The following is a 17,114-nucleotide window of genomic DNA, read 5'->3' on the forward strand; positions in this document are numbered from 1 at the left end:
CAGGACTCTTAACTTCCTTACTAGATCTCCTGTCTCTACTTTGTTGGCCTTTGGGAAGCACTTATTAAGAGAATAATGAGGGGCTGGGGTTGTGGCTCAGTGGTAGAGCGCTTGCCTGACATGTGTGAGGCACTGGGTTCGATTCTCAGCACCACATATAAATAAAGGAATAAAATAAAGATCTATCAACTTCTTTAAAAAATTTTAAAATAAAATGAGTTCAAATCAGTTAATGAGTACAATCATAGTGCCATTGTCATTTTGAAAAATCTATATTTCCCCAAATTTAACAGTATTTTTTAGCTAATTTCTTTTTTCCTGACCAAGAGTCTGTCAGGGCTCTCACATATTGCATTTGATTATTGAGTAGAGCCAATAAAGTGAAGTCTTAAACAATTACATGTTTAAATAGAAGGAAAATAAAGAAAAAAGAATTTCACTTGAGACATGTTCATTGAGGTTGAATTAAATACTTTTTTTGCAATGATATAAAGTAAAAATAAACAAATACTAATTATTAGTGCTTTTTTTCCCCTCTAAAACAAGGAGAGAGAAGACAGGGTTAAACTCTTGGCTCAACAGCTCTCACTTTTGAAGTATAAGTTTAATAAATCAGAACATCCTTATTACTTGAAAGTATAGTTATCCATTGATACTTAGTATGGTAAGGTCAGAACATACACACTCTCTGAACACTGGCCTTGAATCCTGTTTTTAAGGAAGTAAAACTTTACCTAAAATTACATATTGTCGTATATAACCCAATACCTACTACTTTAGCTTTAAAATATAACACCAAAGGTGTTAATATCCACAACAGGTATGGACCTACAAGGTCTTTCAGAAATAAGTTATCTAGGGCTGGAGATATAGCTCGGTTGGTAGATTGCTTGCCTCACAAACACAAGACCCTGGTTTCAAATCCCCAGCATTGCAAAAAAAAGAAAGAAAGAAAGAAGTTATCTAACATGAATGAAAGAATGTGACTGTCAAGGTTGTTTTGGGCCATATCTGACCTTTCCAACTGATGGCAGCTTAACTTTGGGTACCTACTCTTTCACCAAAATCCCTTAACTGTTCTAAGAACTATGGAGAGAGATCCATTTCTTCGAGGGTGAATGCTTTGTTCTAATCTAGAAATAATGACTCCCTAGTCTCAGCACACAGTATAGAAACTGAGAGAGGAATACTGAGTGGTTCCCACAATCCTTTGGCCTCATTCTTTTCCCCCAGTTTTTTGTCGTGAAAAGTTTTGTATAATCACACATCACTTAATGACACATATGATCTAAGAACTGTGTCTTTAGGCAATTTCATTTTTGTGTGAACATCACAATTTTACACAAATCTAGGTAGTATTATAGGTCAATCAGTGGACATGGCCTTTTGATAAAATCAAATGCCATTAACATGAGAGTATAAGGCTGTTGCCAGCATAACATGGCACAGTTTTACAGTAAAGTATTTGAGTAGAGGGACTATACTCTAAAGTAATGATAAATAGCATAGTAAACACATAAAAGAGAAACATGGTCATTTTTTGTTTTTTCTTCTTGATATTATGTAGTAGAAGTTGTATATGCTGTATACAGTGTATATATATATCGTGTGTGTGTGTGTGTGTGTGTGTGTATGACAATGTATATATACTATAGGACTAGCAGTTCATGTTTGTTTACACAGCATCACCACAAACACATGAGGCATATATTTCCTTAAGATGTTACATTGGCTACATCAGCAATAGATGATAGGAATTTTTCAGCTCCATTATAATCCAAGTGTTCTCTCCCTCTCCATTTTTCTACTCACAGAAGCTTATTTTTTTAAACTATTCGAAAATAAGTTATAGACATTATGACATTTCTCCCTTAAATTCTGCAGGACAGAATTACTTCTAAGAATAACATTTTCTGGAGAGTCACTACAGTTGTCATCTTGAAGATTCCATATTTATATTACCTTAAATGTACCAAGAATATAGTTGTGTACTACATGAAGACATTTGGTCAATGACCACCCACATACATAGTGGTACCCCCGTAAGGTTATGTCACCTTGCAGTTTCATAACCATCTTTGTTTTTGTAAGTAAACAGTAATTTTTTTTTTTTTTTTCCCAAGACAGGGTCTAACTAAATTGCCCAAGCTGGCCTCAAATTTGCAGTCTTCCTGCTTTATCCTCACAAGTAACTCAGATTACAGGCATTTACCACCGCATCTAGCCTGTGGCATGTTTTCCAAAACAAAAATCCTATCACTGCATTTGATTTTTATGTGATTATTAATCTTTTTTATTTTAGAACAGTACCATTATCTCTCCTCCCTCCCTCCTCCTTCCCATGTATCCACATCCACCCATGATAATGAAGTTTTAAAGAGCCCATCCAGGTGTCTGGTAGACTCATGTTCTGGGTGCGTCTGATTGTTTTTTCAAGGTGGTATCTCCCTATTTCCTTACCTGGAAGTTAGCTCTAATAGCACCGTCCAATAGAATGTAATATGAGCCAAATATGCAAATTTAAGACTTAAATGGCCACTTTTAAAGAGTAAAATGAACAAGTGAAATTAAATTTAGCAATATATTCTAAGGCAATAAATCTAAAATATTATAAATTTTAATATGTAATCATATAAAAATATTTTGCATTTTTTAGAGTGTGTTTATCCTTTTTTATATTTTTTAAATTAGGTGATTTTAGAAGTTGAGAATACTTTTTTAAAACATGTTTTACATGATTCACTTAGGACTAGTGACAGTTTACGTGCTCACGTGTGGCTGGTGGCCACTATCATGGGCAGTATAAATCTTGAGGCTTAATTATATTGGGGTTATTTGTTTTCCCCCCACCTGAGACTTGAACCCAGGGCCTCTCTGATACTAAGCATACACTCTTACACTGACCTGCATCCCTATAGCCCCTTTTCATCTTTTTAAAATTGGTGATTACTTCATGAGATGTATTGGGTACTTCATATTATATCTCATGATGGTCTACTATATGTGATGCTAAATGGCAGTCAGTGTTTAAGCTGTCATGTGCCATATCAATTTTTTGTCCTTTTGTAGTTAGAAGGTAATATGTGAGTTGATACTTGGGTCTTATGTGAATATCCCACCCCCAGCATTCCGTGGAGGTGATTGCCTCAAGTTTGGGCATGTTTGTTCTTATCTGTAGATATGTTTTAAAACTTCCTCATTAAATATAAATTATTAAGGGCTAGAATTATTCATATAACAACAGATGAAAGAATGAGTAAATGATGTATGTTTATTTTAGAGCCCAAACTTTCTCTTCCATTGGCTTGGATGGTTGAGAATTAACATAAATGGAAAGGTTAGTTGACACCTTTAAAAATAAAACCCTCTTCAAGTCAAGGTCAATTTATTGTTTACAGACCTTTTATTTTCTTACAGAATATTAAATTAAGAATAGCTAAATTTGTACCTCTGCTATGTTTTTCTTAAACAGGTGTCCACAAGAGAAGTCAGCACCAGGGACCTGATGATATTTACCTCGATGATTTAAAGGCTCTAGAACCTGAAGTTGCAGCTCTTTATTTCCCTAAAAGGTTGTGTGTGCTTTGTGTACTGAAGGGTGAACAGCTCTGAAATATTCTAATTATTTCATCTGGGCAAAAGGAGCAAGATGATTGCACATCAGCTAAATCTGATTGTGTCAGGGACTGGGGTTGTAGCTTGGTGGTAGAGCACTTGCCTAGCATGCATGAGGTTCCAAGTTCAATCCCCAGTACCACATCTTAAAGAAAAAAGTCAAGCATGCATGGCTGTTTCAAGTTTTAGAAAATTCATAAATACTATGTATGTTGTTTTGACTATAGTGACTTGAAATTAATAATCAGCTATTTATGAAAACATGTTTAATACAATAAGAGATACTAGTCAAACCTACATATGAGTGTATGACTTCAGATTATTACTCTTTATAGTCACTAATGCAAATTCAGTGTACTTGAAAAAAGTTCTTTAGCATTTGTTTTAGTAATACATCTTTATCTGAAAACATACAAAGAATGCCTTCACTCCTTTGGAGAGTCTGAGTTCGCAGGCCTTTTCTTTTGTGAGACCCAGTCTGGTGAGATCCCATTCCAGGTCTCCTATGTTCCCCACATTCCTACAGCTCCAACCAATTGTCACACAGCTGCCCTCCCAAAGCCTCATGATTTTCTCCTTACAATAACCCAAACATGAATTTCACATATGATACCTGTGGATTGTCTTCCCAAGTTCATTTTACCCATAAAGGAATTTCATTATGTTACTCTGTGGTTAGAAAACTTTAACTTTTTTCCACAAAATATATGCCTTGAATCTTTGAGCCATACACACACACATGCATACATAATTAAACACCTTTAAGTAAATTATTGGAAAACATTTCTTTTTTCATTTGGAATAGGAAGATGGAATTGTCATAAAGATATTTAAATGTTTTACAGATATTTGTGGGAGGCTCTAAAAGTTTCTTCCTAACTGTACCCTGAATTTGTCTTAAAACGTCTACATACTTCACTTGACGTATGAATTTGTTAAGGTCAGGAAATTGAGACTGCTCCTTTTTTTTATAGTGGGACAATTAAGATGTAAACTTTCTTAGAAATAACACTTTATATCAAATCCTTTATTATTTAGTTACATTAGTATTCCTTTGGTAGATTTTTTAGTTTTTCTTTTAAAAAGTGGGAAGAGTAACTACCTTTCTGTTACACTGTTAATAACTGTTAGGGCTGCTCTCCATTCACTGTGTAGACTTTTTAGTTCATGCACTAATTATTTGTTGAGACATACCATAAATATTTAGGCCTTTAATGTGTATAAGCATTTACTTTGTTATACTCAAGATTATCTTTACTGCTTAATAACCAATATTTATAGTTATAGCTAAACTTTAATACAAATCCATGAGTCCTGTGGATTTAGCAGCATGCTGAGTAAGATGACATTCCTCCCATCTTCAGATGTTACCATTTGGGTGATACCATCTCTGTTACTGATAAAATGCAAGATCTCAGTGACTTGCCACAGTAGAATTTTATTTCTTCCTCTTGTAATAACGTGCTGGTGTTTGGTGGGAGGCCTACACATAGGCATTTGGAAGCACAGGCTTCTTCTGTCATCCCCTCAGAGTTTAACATTTATAGGCAACAAACAGGGAAAGAAGAGAAAACCTAACAAGAACTTGGTCATATGCCAAAATTGAAAAGATTCCAAACATGAGAGTTTTCTTAACTATCATTTTCATCATGAAAATGTTAATAATGTTATTAAATCTTTTACTCCTTTAAAATCAGAAAAGCTGTAGTTGAAATTTTGCATTATTGTGAATGACTGGTGATTTTGATATATTTATATATTATATTCACAGTTAATTCCTCAGAAGCACTATTTAGAATCTCTCTAGTGTCATTTATGATATGATTCTAAACACTACCTAAGAAAAACTGTGTGATTGTTCATCTGTTCCTTTTTAGGGAGTACACTGTTTGATTGGAGCCCCCAGAGATTCATGTAGTAAGCAAAGAATACCACAGATTGTAATGATTCAAATATTTTACCTTTTCTTTTGTCTGCCACAGCGAAACAGACCCTGGCTCCAGGCAATGGCCTGAGTCTGACACACTCTCTGGCTCCCAGTCCCCACAGTCTGTGGGAAGTGCAGCCGCAGATAGTGGCACTGAGTGCCTCTCAGACTCTGCCATGGACTTGCCTGATGTCACACTCTCACTTTGTGGGGGACTCAGTGAAAATGGAGAAATTTCTAAAGGTATGCTGGGGCAGTTATGCCCTATCTTCACCTCAGAGAGCGGCCTGATTATCACTTGATTTAAAATCTGCCTTTCAACCATTTCAGAGTGTTTTTTAGTTCTTCAGTGAACTTGTGTGAGTGTCAACTGTCTTCCTATAATGTCAGGCCCTTAGACCCTCATTTAAGGTACCTCTTACGAGGTGGCTTTGGTGAGGGAGTGTGCCTAATTAAGTAGTTGAAAGTTCTCAGGATGCCCTTTTTGCTAAATGACCTGGGTCAGATCACACTGCATTGATTTTTGTTATCTGTAAAGTTGTTGAAATATTTGTGGGACTGGGACTCATAATCCCTCCTGGAAAGCACTAGGACTTAGACATGAGGGTAGGACTCTGAAGTTGTAGAAAATTGATGATCCATTGAGTAAATGATCTTTATGGCAAAAAGTAGAAGGATTACTTTCTGCCTCAGGCTTGGGAGATGGCCAGTGAGATGAAGCCTGCTTCAGAGTAAGGAAGGATCTTAACAGAGACAGGACACCTCTAGGTATGGTAGAACACTCATGTGTGGGTTTGTCCAACATTCTTCAGGCTTTTTGGTTTTACCTTCATTTTTAAACTAAACTCTTAATATTTTCTCATTTTGACCAGTGGCTCATAATTGATTTTCCTCCAAGGAAATATTAAATATGTCTCTTCTTCATCTCTTTACTCCATTTGTTTATACCACATCTTAAAATAAATTGAGTGTGTTATGGCCATTAATTAGTTGTTTCTAGAGAGAATTAAGTAAGCTATATTTTTTATAATTATGTGAGAGGGGATGGAAGATATAAAATTTCTATAAAATATTTTTAAAAATACTCTTAGTTTGGTAGAGTTGTTTTATTGGAGGAGGCAGAAATGGCAAGTAAAAAGAAGTAATATACATATTACACGCGGAAATAATCCACTTGAGAAATTTGTTAGTCTGGATCTATTGGAGTGCGGGTTTAGGAACAGGGTACGGAAATTCAAGAAAAATCCTCCTCTTCTCTGCGAGAATTTGGGATTTATTTATTGACAGATTCTGAGCCAAATTCTGAATTTGTGGTTTATTCTTTTCTCCAAGCATTTATAAATATGTTTTGATTATATTTTCTAGTATGTCCTGTACTTAGAACTATAAAAATATTCCCCAACTGTGTAGTTCCCTGTCTGTAAGGTTTTCCCCCTCATAAGAATGGAACTTAGAACTTAGTTTTTAATAATTTTTTTTTTTTTTTAACTTGGGGGAGAGGAAGAGATAGAAATTTTCTTTCTTTTCCTGGAAAAAAAAAAAGTATCTGACATTTTGCCCTTTGATATAAAAAAATTAAGTGTTTTTTTTTAAAGGACTTATTATTTTAGCCAATAGTTCCAACAATGCAGAGAGGATTGTATAATTTCATAATGGATTTATGTACTTTAACCAAATTGATAGTTACTGTTTTACATTGCAGAAAAATTCATGGAGCATATCATTACTTACCACGAATTTGCAGAAAACCCTGGACTTATAGACAATCCTAACCTTGTAATTCGGATATATAACCGGTAAACACTCTGTCTTTGAATGTTGTCATATAACTCTTTTTGAGTTTTTGTTACTATAAAATTTGTCATCTCATATAAACAAGTCAAAAGGCAATGACTTTGATGTGATAGTGAAGCCTCAACTTTACTTGTAAATGAGGCATTGAAATGCTTTTACTCTATTTTATAGATTTTACTGCTTCTCTCTGCTCATAGATATTTGGCTTGAAGCAAATATTTTTCATGTGAGATCATCATTAGTTGATCATCTTTATTGAAAAGAAAAGCAGTTTGATATGTTATTTCTACCTCTCTGTACTTCTCTCTCCCTCACTCTCTTCCCAACTTGTTTTGCTTCTCTTTTACTCTGTGTAATGGTTTTGCACCATTTTTGTTTCTCACAGTTACTATAACTGGGCTTTGGCTGCTCCCATGATCCTTAGCTTGCAAGTATTTCAGAAGAGTCTGCCTAAGGTGAGTGATCTACATTTGGGGCCTGCTCAAAAACATCCACAGCATATGGTACTTTAAAAAAAAAAAAAAAAAAATTCACATGTGTTGTGTTAGCTTATCATTGATTACCAAAATACCTAACGAGACAACTTTGAGGAGAAAAATTTTATTTGGGACTCAGTTTCAGAGGTTTGGTTCATGATCAACCAGCTCTGATGTTTTGGGTCTGTGGTGAGGCAGAACATCAAGGTGGAATTGTGTTGTGGAGGAGTGCTGCTCAGCTCATTGCAGCCAGGAAGCAGAGAGACAGGAAGGGGCCAGGGACAGATAAAAGTCCAGGTCACACACTCAGTGACCTACTTCCTTCAACTATGCCCCATGTACCTACAGTTACCACAAGTAGTTCAAATTATTAATCTGTCATATGGATTAATTTATTAATGAGCCTGCAACTTTCATAATCTGATCATTTTACCTCTGAAAATTTCTTCTTAACACATGAGCTAGGGCTGCATTAAAGATCTAAATCCTAACATTTATATTTCTAAACAGATATGGGGTGGTAGAATGGAGGAAAGAAGGACTGTATAGAGGGAAAAGAGGGGTGGGAGGAAGGGAAAAAATAACAGAATGAATCAAACAACATTACCCTATGTAAATCTATGATTACACAAATGGTATGCCTTTACGCCATGTACAAACAGAGAAACAACATGTATCCCATTTGTTTACAATTAAAAAAAAAAAAAAAAAATGTTGGCAAGGATGTGGAGGAAGGGGTACATTGCTGGTGGGGTTGCAAATTAGTGCAACTCTGCAAAGCAGTATGGAGTTTCTTCAAAAAACTAGGAATGGAACCACCATTGGATCCAGTTATCCCATTCCTTAGTCTATATCCGAGGAGTTAAAATCATCATACTGCAGGTACACAGCCACATAAATGATTATAGCAACTCAATTAACAATAAGCTAAACTATGGAACTAACCTAGGTCCCCTTTAACAGATGAATGCATAAAGAAAATGTGGTATATATACAAAAAAAAAAAAAAAAAAAAGATAATGGGTCAAATTTTTATGAATTTAACCTAAAAGATCCAAATTGCTATATGTGCCTGCCAAAATTATCTTCTGCCCCAAATCTGGGAAATTGGTTGGGCTGTACTTTTTTGACATATTTATTAGATATTTATGCCAGTTTCTGATTACATATTAAAGTTCAGAGATTTGAGTTGGAATGTAGCTCAGTGGTAAAGTGCTTACCTAGTATGTGAGAGGCCCTGGATTTGATCCCTAGCACAGAGGGGAAATAAAAAGTTCAGAGACTCTATTAATTGTAAGTTAAATATGGAATGAATGGGTGTGGGAGAAGCTTCCCCTCATTAATACAGGAAGAAATAACTTTCATAAGAAGGTGAGGTGAGCAGCCAAATTGTTACATCAGCATGGTTGGGTCAGCTTGTGGCTGGGATACCCGTTTATGTAGAACCTCAAAATTTGTTTTTCTTCTGTCTTCCAAGATGTCATTAGCCTAGTTAATCCTCATATCCTCGTATGTTCCAAAGTTAAAGGAAAAGAACTGCTGGCCTACAGGACCCTAAAGTCTTACTTAGCCAGACCACCAGGCCTCCCACCACAGAACTGCCACAAAGCCTGCTGCCACCAAAGCTGAACGTTTTCCATCTTTAAGAGATATTAGAAACACTAGAGAAGTTTGGGAGGTATGGAGAACATCACTCCTGTTCCAGAAAAAAGCACTGGTTCTGCAGGCTGATTATAGAGAAGAGTTCAGTGCTTTACAACCAACAGATTGCCCAGGCTGACCCAAGTTGATTATTTCCAGGCCACAGTCGAGTCCTGGGTTAAAGACAAGATGCCAAAGAAATCTGGCCGCTGGTGGTTTTGGCGTAAGAGAGAAAGCATGACCAAGCAGGTAACAGACCCAGAGGTAATCATTTCCATAGACTGAGAAAAAGTGGATCCTTTGTTCAAAAACCTTTGCCACACACAAGAAAATACTCTTAGATAGTGTTCTTTTGCCATTTTTGAGCAGCTGGGTCCTTTCCCTGTGTTACCTACAGCCTTTGCTACAGCTCAGTACCAGGGGTGTTTGCATTATCACTTTACTTTAAGGAAGCTTGAGCATAAAGAGGTGCTATTGTTAAATGAAGTCAAAGAACTGGTAAGGGATGGAGCCTGGCTAACCCCGTAGGACTCCAGAGCCTATGTTCTTTCCACTTCCTACGTTAGCAAAAGATTATTCTGAGCAACCCCACATGCACATAACCAGAATCTGCTCTTTTAACAAAGCACCAGAAGAATAGGTATGTTCAGAGAACCACACTCAACAAGCAGTACGTCAAGTTTTTATTTCCCAAAGCCTGATAAACAGTTCTGGGTTTTTCACCTGTTATTCAGATATTACAAGCATAGTTCTGTCTGAACCTAGTTCATGTCCACATCAGTGACATCCATCTCTACTGTAGATGCTGAGCTATTCCCAGTAGAAGCCAGTTTCGGTCACTGCTGTTCTTCAGTCCCTGTGTCTCTGCCAGGGACCTAACAACTAGTTTGGAGCCTTATATTTTGTTACTTGGCACCTTCTAAAATTTTTTGTTTTTACTTCTGGCTCTGTAGAGACAGCTTTTTACGTGGCAGTACATGACTTCTGTCTCAGGTTTTTGTCCTTTAGCTCAAAGTAGAGGAAGTGTTTCTGTAGAGTGAAGTTGTAGATTCAGGTTTTTCTTTTTCCTAGAGAGGGCTGCTGATTCATTTTGGCTTGTTTATAGGGAAAACATTGCACATTGCCATTATTATCTTTGTATTTTAGCTGCCAGAGGCTAAGGAGGGAAAGTCCGAGGTGCCACCAACCAGTGACCTGCCATCGAGCACTGAGGAGCCAGCCAGTGCCAGGTGGAGTGCCCCTTTCTTCCTCCCACTCATAGCACTTGGGCTACTCATTTGACCATTGCATGGGAATTGATTGTGGCAATTTGTTTACTTTTACTCAGAAACATCTTTCTCCCATAGACATACATAACATCAAGCAGGTCGTTAACACCACTCAGCAAGTGACAACTGCTTTCCTAAAAACTGTTCTCAGCTTAGAATAATAATACTCACCACTACTTCATAAATACCTTGCCTCTGTCACAGAGCCATGATATTAGGTGCTGCGAAATATGGGACCTTGGTGATCTTGTTATTCTTCCGTCTTATCAGGCACCAAAGGGAGACATAAAAAAGAATCTGAAGGGTTGGTTTGGGTGTGTAGTCATTTCCTTTGGTCATTTGAGTTAGCTGGCCCTGCAAAGAGTTGCTCACACTGTGTTCCGTTCTAATATTTTCCATCTGTGTACTTTCCCTGGTTCAGTTTCTCTCCTCAATCCCCTCTCTTAGCTCCTATTTAAGGCTAGAAGTTTTATATTGCTCTTTACCCTCTTCTTCAAATGACTATTTAAAATACTACTAGGCTATTTTTAACCCAGTTTAAGCAGTGTACTAAATGTGTAACCCAGTACAAATCTTTTATTTGTACCTTTTGAAACATAAACTCCTTGACAACAGGAGTGGGTAGACCTTACAGCATTTACTGGGTATACCAGAAAGTAACTAGTCAAAACCAAAATGTAACTGAGTGCCAGTTATGAGAGGGAAGAGAAAGGTGGCCTTATCATTACTAGATATCAGACATAAGAAACTGGGAGAATGGCAGAGGAAACAATTTTTGCCATCCCTTGAAAGGATGAAGGATATTTGTATTATTTTCTTGGTCCTGATGAAAAGCTCTTGTCAGTAAAACCCCATGCTGCCTCTTCAGTAACTGGTTTGATGTAAATAGGCCAACTGAGGATGACACATCCAGTGATGAGGGGTCACAGGAGCTTGAAGAATCGATCAAAGTGGACTCCATAGCCACAGAGACCCTGAGCCACAGCAGCACAACTTCATATAAGAAGTCTCTCCGACTCTCCTCAGACCAGATAGTGAGTCTCTTGTGATCCATGCAAATCCAGTAGGACTTACCTTAGTAACTGTTTAATTTTATATGCTTCCACTTCTGTTTACCCAGTCCCCAACCATACACACACTACACATATGGTCCTATAGCTTCCACCACCTAGACCTCCTGCTTCAATCTCTGGAGTGAATTAAGGTATCAGAATTTTTAACATGCCATGTATTACCACATAACTGAAGCCACCATATGAACACATATTCTAGAATATTCCATGTGTCCTAATCTTGCACCAAAGACAGTTCAAATGATATTTAAGTAATAGCAGCACTTTTTTTCTTTCAAAGCTTCACATAATGCACTTCTTGCAAAAAAATTTGTCATAAAATCTGCAATGATTATGCAGTGAAATATAGGGTGTTTCCCTATTGAGTTTTATACAGCTATCCCAGCACTGGGCCACATACTGACTATTTGTAATCACAACAGAGAAATGACATTTCAGATACAAAATTTCCCCTTTATTTATTTCCTACCTATCACTTTGACCCATTTATAGTATGAAATGGTTATGTCCAGGACAGTGATCTCAAGTGTGGGAGGAGAGTATAGAGGCCTGTTTTGCAGGGGAGGGGCAGTACCGGAGAAATCTTTGGAAACCCAGAACACTACTCAAGCAGTGGCTTTCTTGGTCCACCTTGTGAGCATGCTAAGCTCTGGGCTTGACTATGTGCTACACCAAACTTCCCTCTGTGAATTTGTTAGAATCCTGAAACACCAGTTACTGCTTTATAAGTTTTTAAACTGTTCCAAACTGTTAGTTTTCTACTGATGTTTTTCATTCCTTTATTTTTATAAAAGGCAAAACTGAAGCTCCATGATGGCCCCAATGATATTGTGTTTAGTATTACAACCCAGTATCAAGGTACCTGCCGCTGTGCAGGTACCATTTACCTGTGGAACTGGAATGACAAGATCATCATTTCCGATATTGATGGAACAATAACCAAGTAAGCTGAAGCCCATTGTAGGTAGCAGAGAGCAACCCCATACCCAAGGAGGTACAGTTAGTGTACATGGCAGGGCGGAGTGAGGGGTTCTTCACCTGGAAATGGTTAGGCACCCCCTAGGTTCAATCCCTGGTACCAAAAATGAATAAATACATAAAAACTGTGTAGATTAAGGGAGAGAATAAGAGGATTTGTGGTTGTAAATTATCTCTGAAAATGAACGCCTGGCACTTCCACTTTTAGAAGTGCCTCATGAGTGTTTGGAGGGTGGCAGACTGTTGTCTGAGGCTGTAATGAATTATCTTTATAGAATGTCCTTCTCCCCGCTACCCTACCCAGTGTTTATTAACTGCTGATCAAATAGAAAATGAAATGGAAAATTCTTGGCTTTTGTATGTTTTGTATGTTCCTGATAACTTTTCTGTTAACACCCTCTTATCAGGTCTGATGCTTTGGGGCAGATCCTCCCACAACTGGGTAAAGACTGGACTCATCAGGGTATAGCAAAGCTTTATCATTCCATCAATGAGTAAGTATCTTTTCCCATGTGTCAACTCAGTCTAGTGAGAGAATTTTGCTTTGCTTAAGAACTGTAGAAAAATAGCATAAATCATCAGCCCATAGTGAATCATGTTTATGGCCCAGGCATTCCTGCTCTGCCACCATTCATGGCACTTGAGCTGTGTGTGCCTGGCACCAAGTTACAGGTATTACCTCCAAGTTACAAGTATTACCTCAGCTAATTCTCACAATACTATGCATTTGGGGCACCACCTATATCTATCATGATAACTATAATTATTTTTTAGCTAGAATATGAAATTATGAAGGTCAATTACCCATGTGTAATTTTGCTTCTTGTCTTACAGAATTGTTTGCATCTTGCAAGTTGTCCTTATAAACCAGATCCTTTGTGTCTTTCCTTTATAGCAGATACTTTAAAGATAGTTCAAGATTTTTGTCCATTCTGTGTCTTAACTCTCATGGACTAGATGCTCTGTATGTTAGACCAGTACTTTTAAATTTAGCCTAATCTGTAGTCCCATATATCTCCATTATTCCCCTTGGTGCTTTCCATGTAAAGGTGAAATTGTTACAGTTCTAACTAGTTTCTTGCTAAATTTGCAACTTTGATTTTCATAGTAAATAAGAGGAACTCTATTTACATCTACTAAAAGAATAGTTTTATTCCTTTTTTCAAAACACCTGGTCTACACAGGATGTGTTTTCGTTTTTGTTTCCAGGAATGGCTACAAGTTTCTGTACTGTTCCGCCCGTGCCATTGGCATGGCTGACATGACCCGTGGCTACTTGCATTGGGTCAATGACAAGGGCACAATCTTGCCCCGGGGTCCTCTGATGTTGTCCCCCAGCAGCTTGTTCTCCGCTTTCCACAGGTACCTCTCCAACGAGAATTCTGGGTTTGCCTGAGTGCTTGTGGGCAGGGGTCAGAAGCAGTATGTATGAGAACAAATATTGGACTCTTATAGGTTGTTGGTCTGTTTCAGAGCTTTTGCATTTCTGTTCTTTGACTGACTCAAAGCATTCTGACTCAGTCGCTGTCAAATATGGTGATGAAAAGTTTTCTCCAACCCTGAACTCCATCAAAATTTTTCAGTCATAAGATTTGACTGGCAAAGGAGGAAAAAGAAGGGTACCAGTTACATAGGATTTATAAAAGTGGGGTTTTTTTATTTTTCTTTTCTTTTTTTTTTTATTTATTTTTATTGTAAACAAATGGGATACATGTTGTTTCTGTTTGTACATGGAGTAACAGCATACCATTTGCATATTCATACATTTACATAGAGTAATGATGTTTGGTTAATTCCGTTATTTTTTTTCCTTCCCCCCCCACCCCTCCCACCTCTTTTTTCCCTCTATACAGTCCCTCCTTCCTCCATTCTTGCCCCCCTCCCACCCCCCATTATGTGTCATCATCCGCTTATCAGTGAGATCATTCGTCTTTTGGATTTTTGAGATTGGCTTATCTCACTTAACATGATATTCTCCAATTTCATCCATTTGCCTGCAAATGCCATAATTTTATTATTCTTTATAGCTGAGTAATATTCCGTTGTATATATATATACACCACAGTTTCTTTATCCATTCATCAATTGAAGGGCATCTAGGTTGGTTCCACAATCTGGCTATTGTGAATTGAGCAGCTATGAACATTGATGTGGCTGTATCTCTGTAGTATGCTGATTTTAAGTCCTTCGGGTATAGGCCGAGGAGTGGGTCAAATGGTAAGTCCATTCCAAGTTTTCTAAGGAATCTCCACACTGCTTTCCAGAGTGGCTGCACTAATTTGCAGCCAAAAGTGGGGGTTTTTTGAGCACTAAAATCTTTTCAGGAACACATGCTAGGGAAAACTTACCATTTTGAATTTGGTGATTGTATTTATATTTTTTTTCCTTAGGGAAGTGATAGAAAAGAAACCAGAGAAGTTCAAAATTGAATGTCTAAATGATATTAAGAACCTGTTTGCCCCATCCAAGCAACCCTTCTATGCTGCCTTTGGAAACCGTCCAAACGTAAGTTTCTGGACCCAGACTCTGACATAGGCTAAATTCAGATCATTTACATTGTAGGGTGTAGCCATGTCATGTCATAGTTCTCAACCCATTGTTGTAAGCAAGATGAAATGTTCATTCTGCTTAATGTTTTCACTGGATCTCTTCCACCTTTCCATGGCAGTTGGGGAGGTTCTATAGGGACTTATAGATCTGCCCCAGAATTGTATATAGGACACTCTTTGTTTCTGCAATTTCAATTCCATTTCCTCAGGGAGCTCTGCCTCATGTCCTTCATGGTTCTAAGCCATGTCCTTGGATCCATCCCAGAACCACAATGTAAACGCTCCACCCTTTGTTAATACTTCCCTGAACTGCCTCCTGTCCTTTGGAGCCACCACATCTCAGATGTACCAACTGTGTTGCTTCTGGGTTTATCTGATACTTGATCAAAGGCCTTGCTTCTCCATGGCTACCCAGTTTATCTGATTTCCTGCACACCCTCAGGGTTTGGCACCATACACTAGCTTGGGTTTGTCTAAAACTCAGTTTCAATGGCAAAATTATATGCTCAGTGCCACATGTTTTTTGTAGTCTTCTATTCATGCGGTGCTTCGGACTCAAGGAACCAGTGAGGCTTCTCCTAATGTCTTCTCCATGTTTTCTTCGGCAGGATGTTTATGCCTACACACAAGTTGGAGTTCCAGACTGTAGAATATTCACCGTGAACCCTAAGGGTGAATTAATACAAGAAAGGACCAAAGGAAACAAATCATCGTAAGTGCATTCCCAATTCTCTGCATCACGCAGCCACAGTTGCAGCTGGGAATAGATAACAACTGAGATCAGACCTATCTTGGAGGATCAGAGATACACCTCTGGGTGTTTTCTCCTCTAGAATAGCTGTTTAAATATTCCCTGACTACCCAGATGTGTAAGAGGATGTCTGTGTCCTGGGATGGGACTGAGGCCTGTCTCTGAACCTGCCTATGTGAGAAATCTGAAAAACTTGCTTTATAGCCCATGAGCTGTTCCTTATCTTGATTTTGAAGTAACAATCTGCATCTCTTCCCCAATCCTTCTCCTAGGTATCATAGGCTGAGTGAGCTTGTGGAGCACGTGTTCCCACTTCTCGATAAAGAACAGAATTCTGCCTTCTTGTGCCCAGAGTTTAGCTCCTTCTGCTACTGGCGAGACCCAATCCCTGATGTGGACCTGGATGACCTGGCCTGAAGTGGCACCTGTGGCAAGGGGGAGGGGGAGGTGCTGTCACTCTCCTCACAGCAGGGAAAGTGACCTATCTTCCTGTGGACAAGGATCCAGGGCTGACAGCTGTTCACCTGCTTTCCAGAGCAGGGACAGGCCCCTGGAGCTGGCATGGCCAACCTCCTTCACCTTCCTAGGCCATTGCTCAGCCCTCAGAAGGAGGAGAGAGGGGCTCAGCCTGAGTTAAAGCCCTGTGCTCTGTCACACGTGGGCCTTCACAAGTGCTTCCTGCAGAGTTGTGTGCTGGGCACTCTTTCAATTTGCGTAACTAAAAGGAAGAAAACAGAAGTTAAAGAATGGACCAAAACATTACACAAAGTAAAGTGTTACAATTTTTACTGAGCTGTTGAGATTGTTTCTCTATAACCAGGGCTTTCTTCAGAGGGTCAGGGTCCCCTGAACTGCCACAGGTCCAATTAGTGATGCCGGCTAAAACCACCTATGCACACTCTCCTTTGGGCGCCTCTATTTCTGCACACTGAAATAGGATAGCTGCTCACTGTGCCAAGTTGGGTGGGCATATGCACCAGAGCCACTGAGCCCAGCCCCACCAACATGAGCTTCTGGGGAGAAAATCCCCGTGGATAATCAG

General features: G+C 38.4%; 1 protein-coding gene across 4 annotated transcripts in view; it reads left to right on the forward strand.

Annotated features, from left to right (window-relative positions):
- LPIN2 (lipin 2) overlaps positions 1-16,864 on the forward strand; it is a 75,876-nt gene extending 59,012 nt beyond the window's left edge. For 3 of the 4 annotated variants that reach the window (XM_079108331.1, XM_079108332.1, XM_079108329.1), the window contains exons 8-20: positions 3,473-3,572; positions 5,598-5,785; positions 7,245-7,338; positions 7,722-7,791; positions 9,613-9,717; positions 10,600-10,682; positions 11,611-11,755; positions 12,589-12,737; positions 13,180-13,266; positions 13,982-14,134; positions 15,163-15,277; positions 15,930-16,033; positions 16,345-16,864. In XM_079108331.1, coding sequence (XP_078964457.1) covers positions 3,473-3,572; positions 5,598-5,785; positions 7,245-7,338; positions 7,722-7,791; positions 9,613-9,717; positions 10,600-10,682; positions 11,611-11,755; positions 12,589-12,737; positions 13,180-13,266; positions 13,982-14,134; positions 15,163-15,277; positions 15,930-16,033; positions 16,345-16,489 — 1,538 coding nt within the window. In that variant the 3' untranslated portion in view covers positions 16,490-16,864. The remainder of the gene's footprint in view (positions 1-3,472; positions 3,573-5,597; positions 5,786-7,244; positions 7,339-7,721; positions 7,792-9,612; positions 9,718-10,599; positions 10,683-11,610; positions 11,756-12,588; positions 12,738-13,179; positions 13,267-13,981; positions 14,135-15,162; positions 15,278-15,929; positions 16,034-16,344) is intronic. The other variant, XM_079108330.1, reaches the window with a different exon arrangement.
- The last annotated feature ends 250 nt before the right edge of the window (positions 16,865-17,114 follow it).

Source organism: Sciurus vulgaris (assembly GCF_902686455.1).
Source record: "Sciurus vulgaris genome assembly, chromosome: 13".
In the NCBI taxonomy this organism is placed as follows: Eukaryota; Metazoa; Chordata; class Mammalia; order Rodentia; family Sciuridae; genus Sciurus; species Sciurus vulgaris.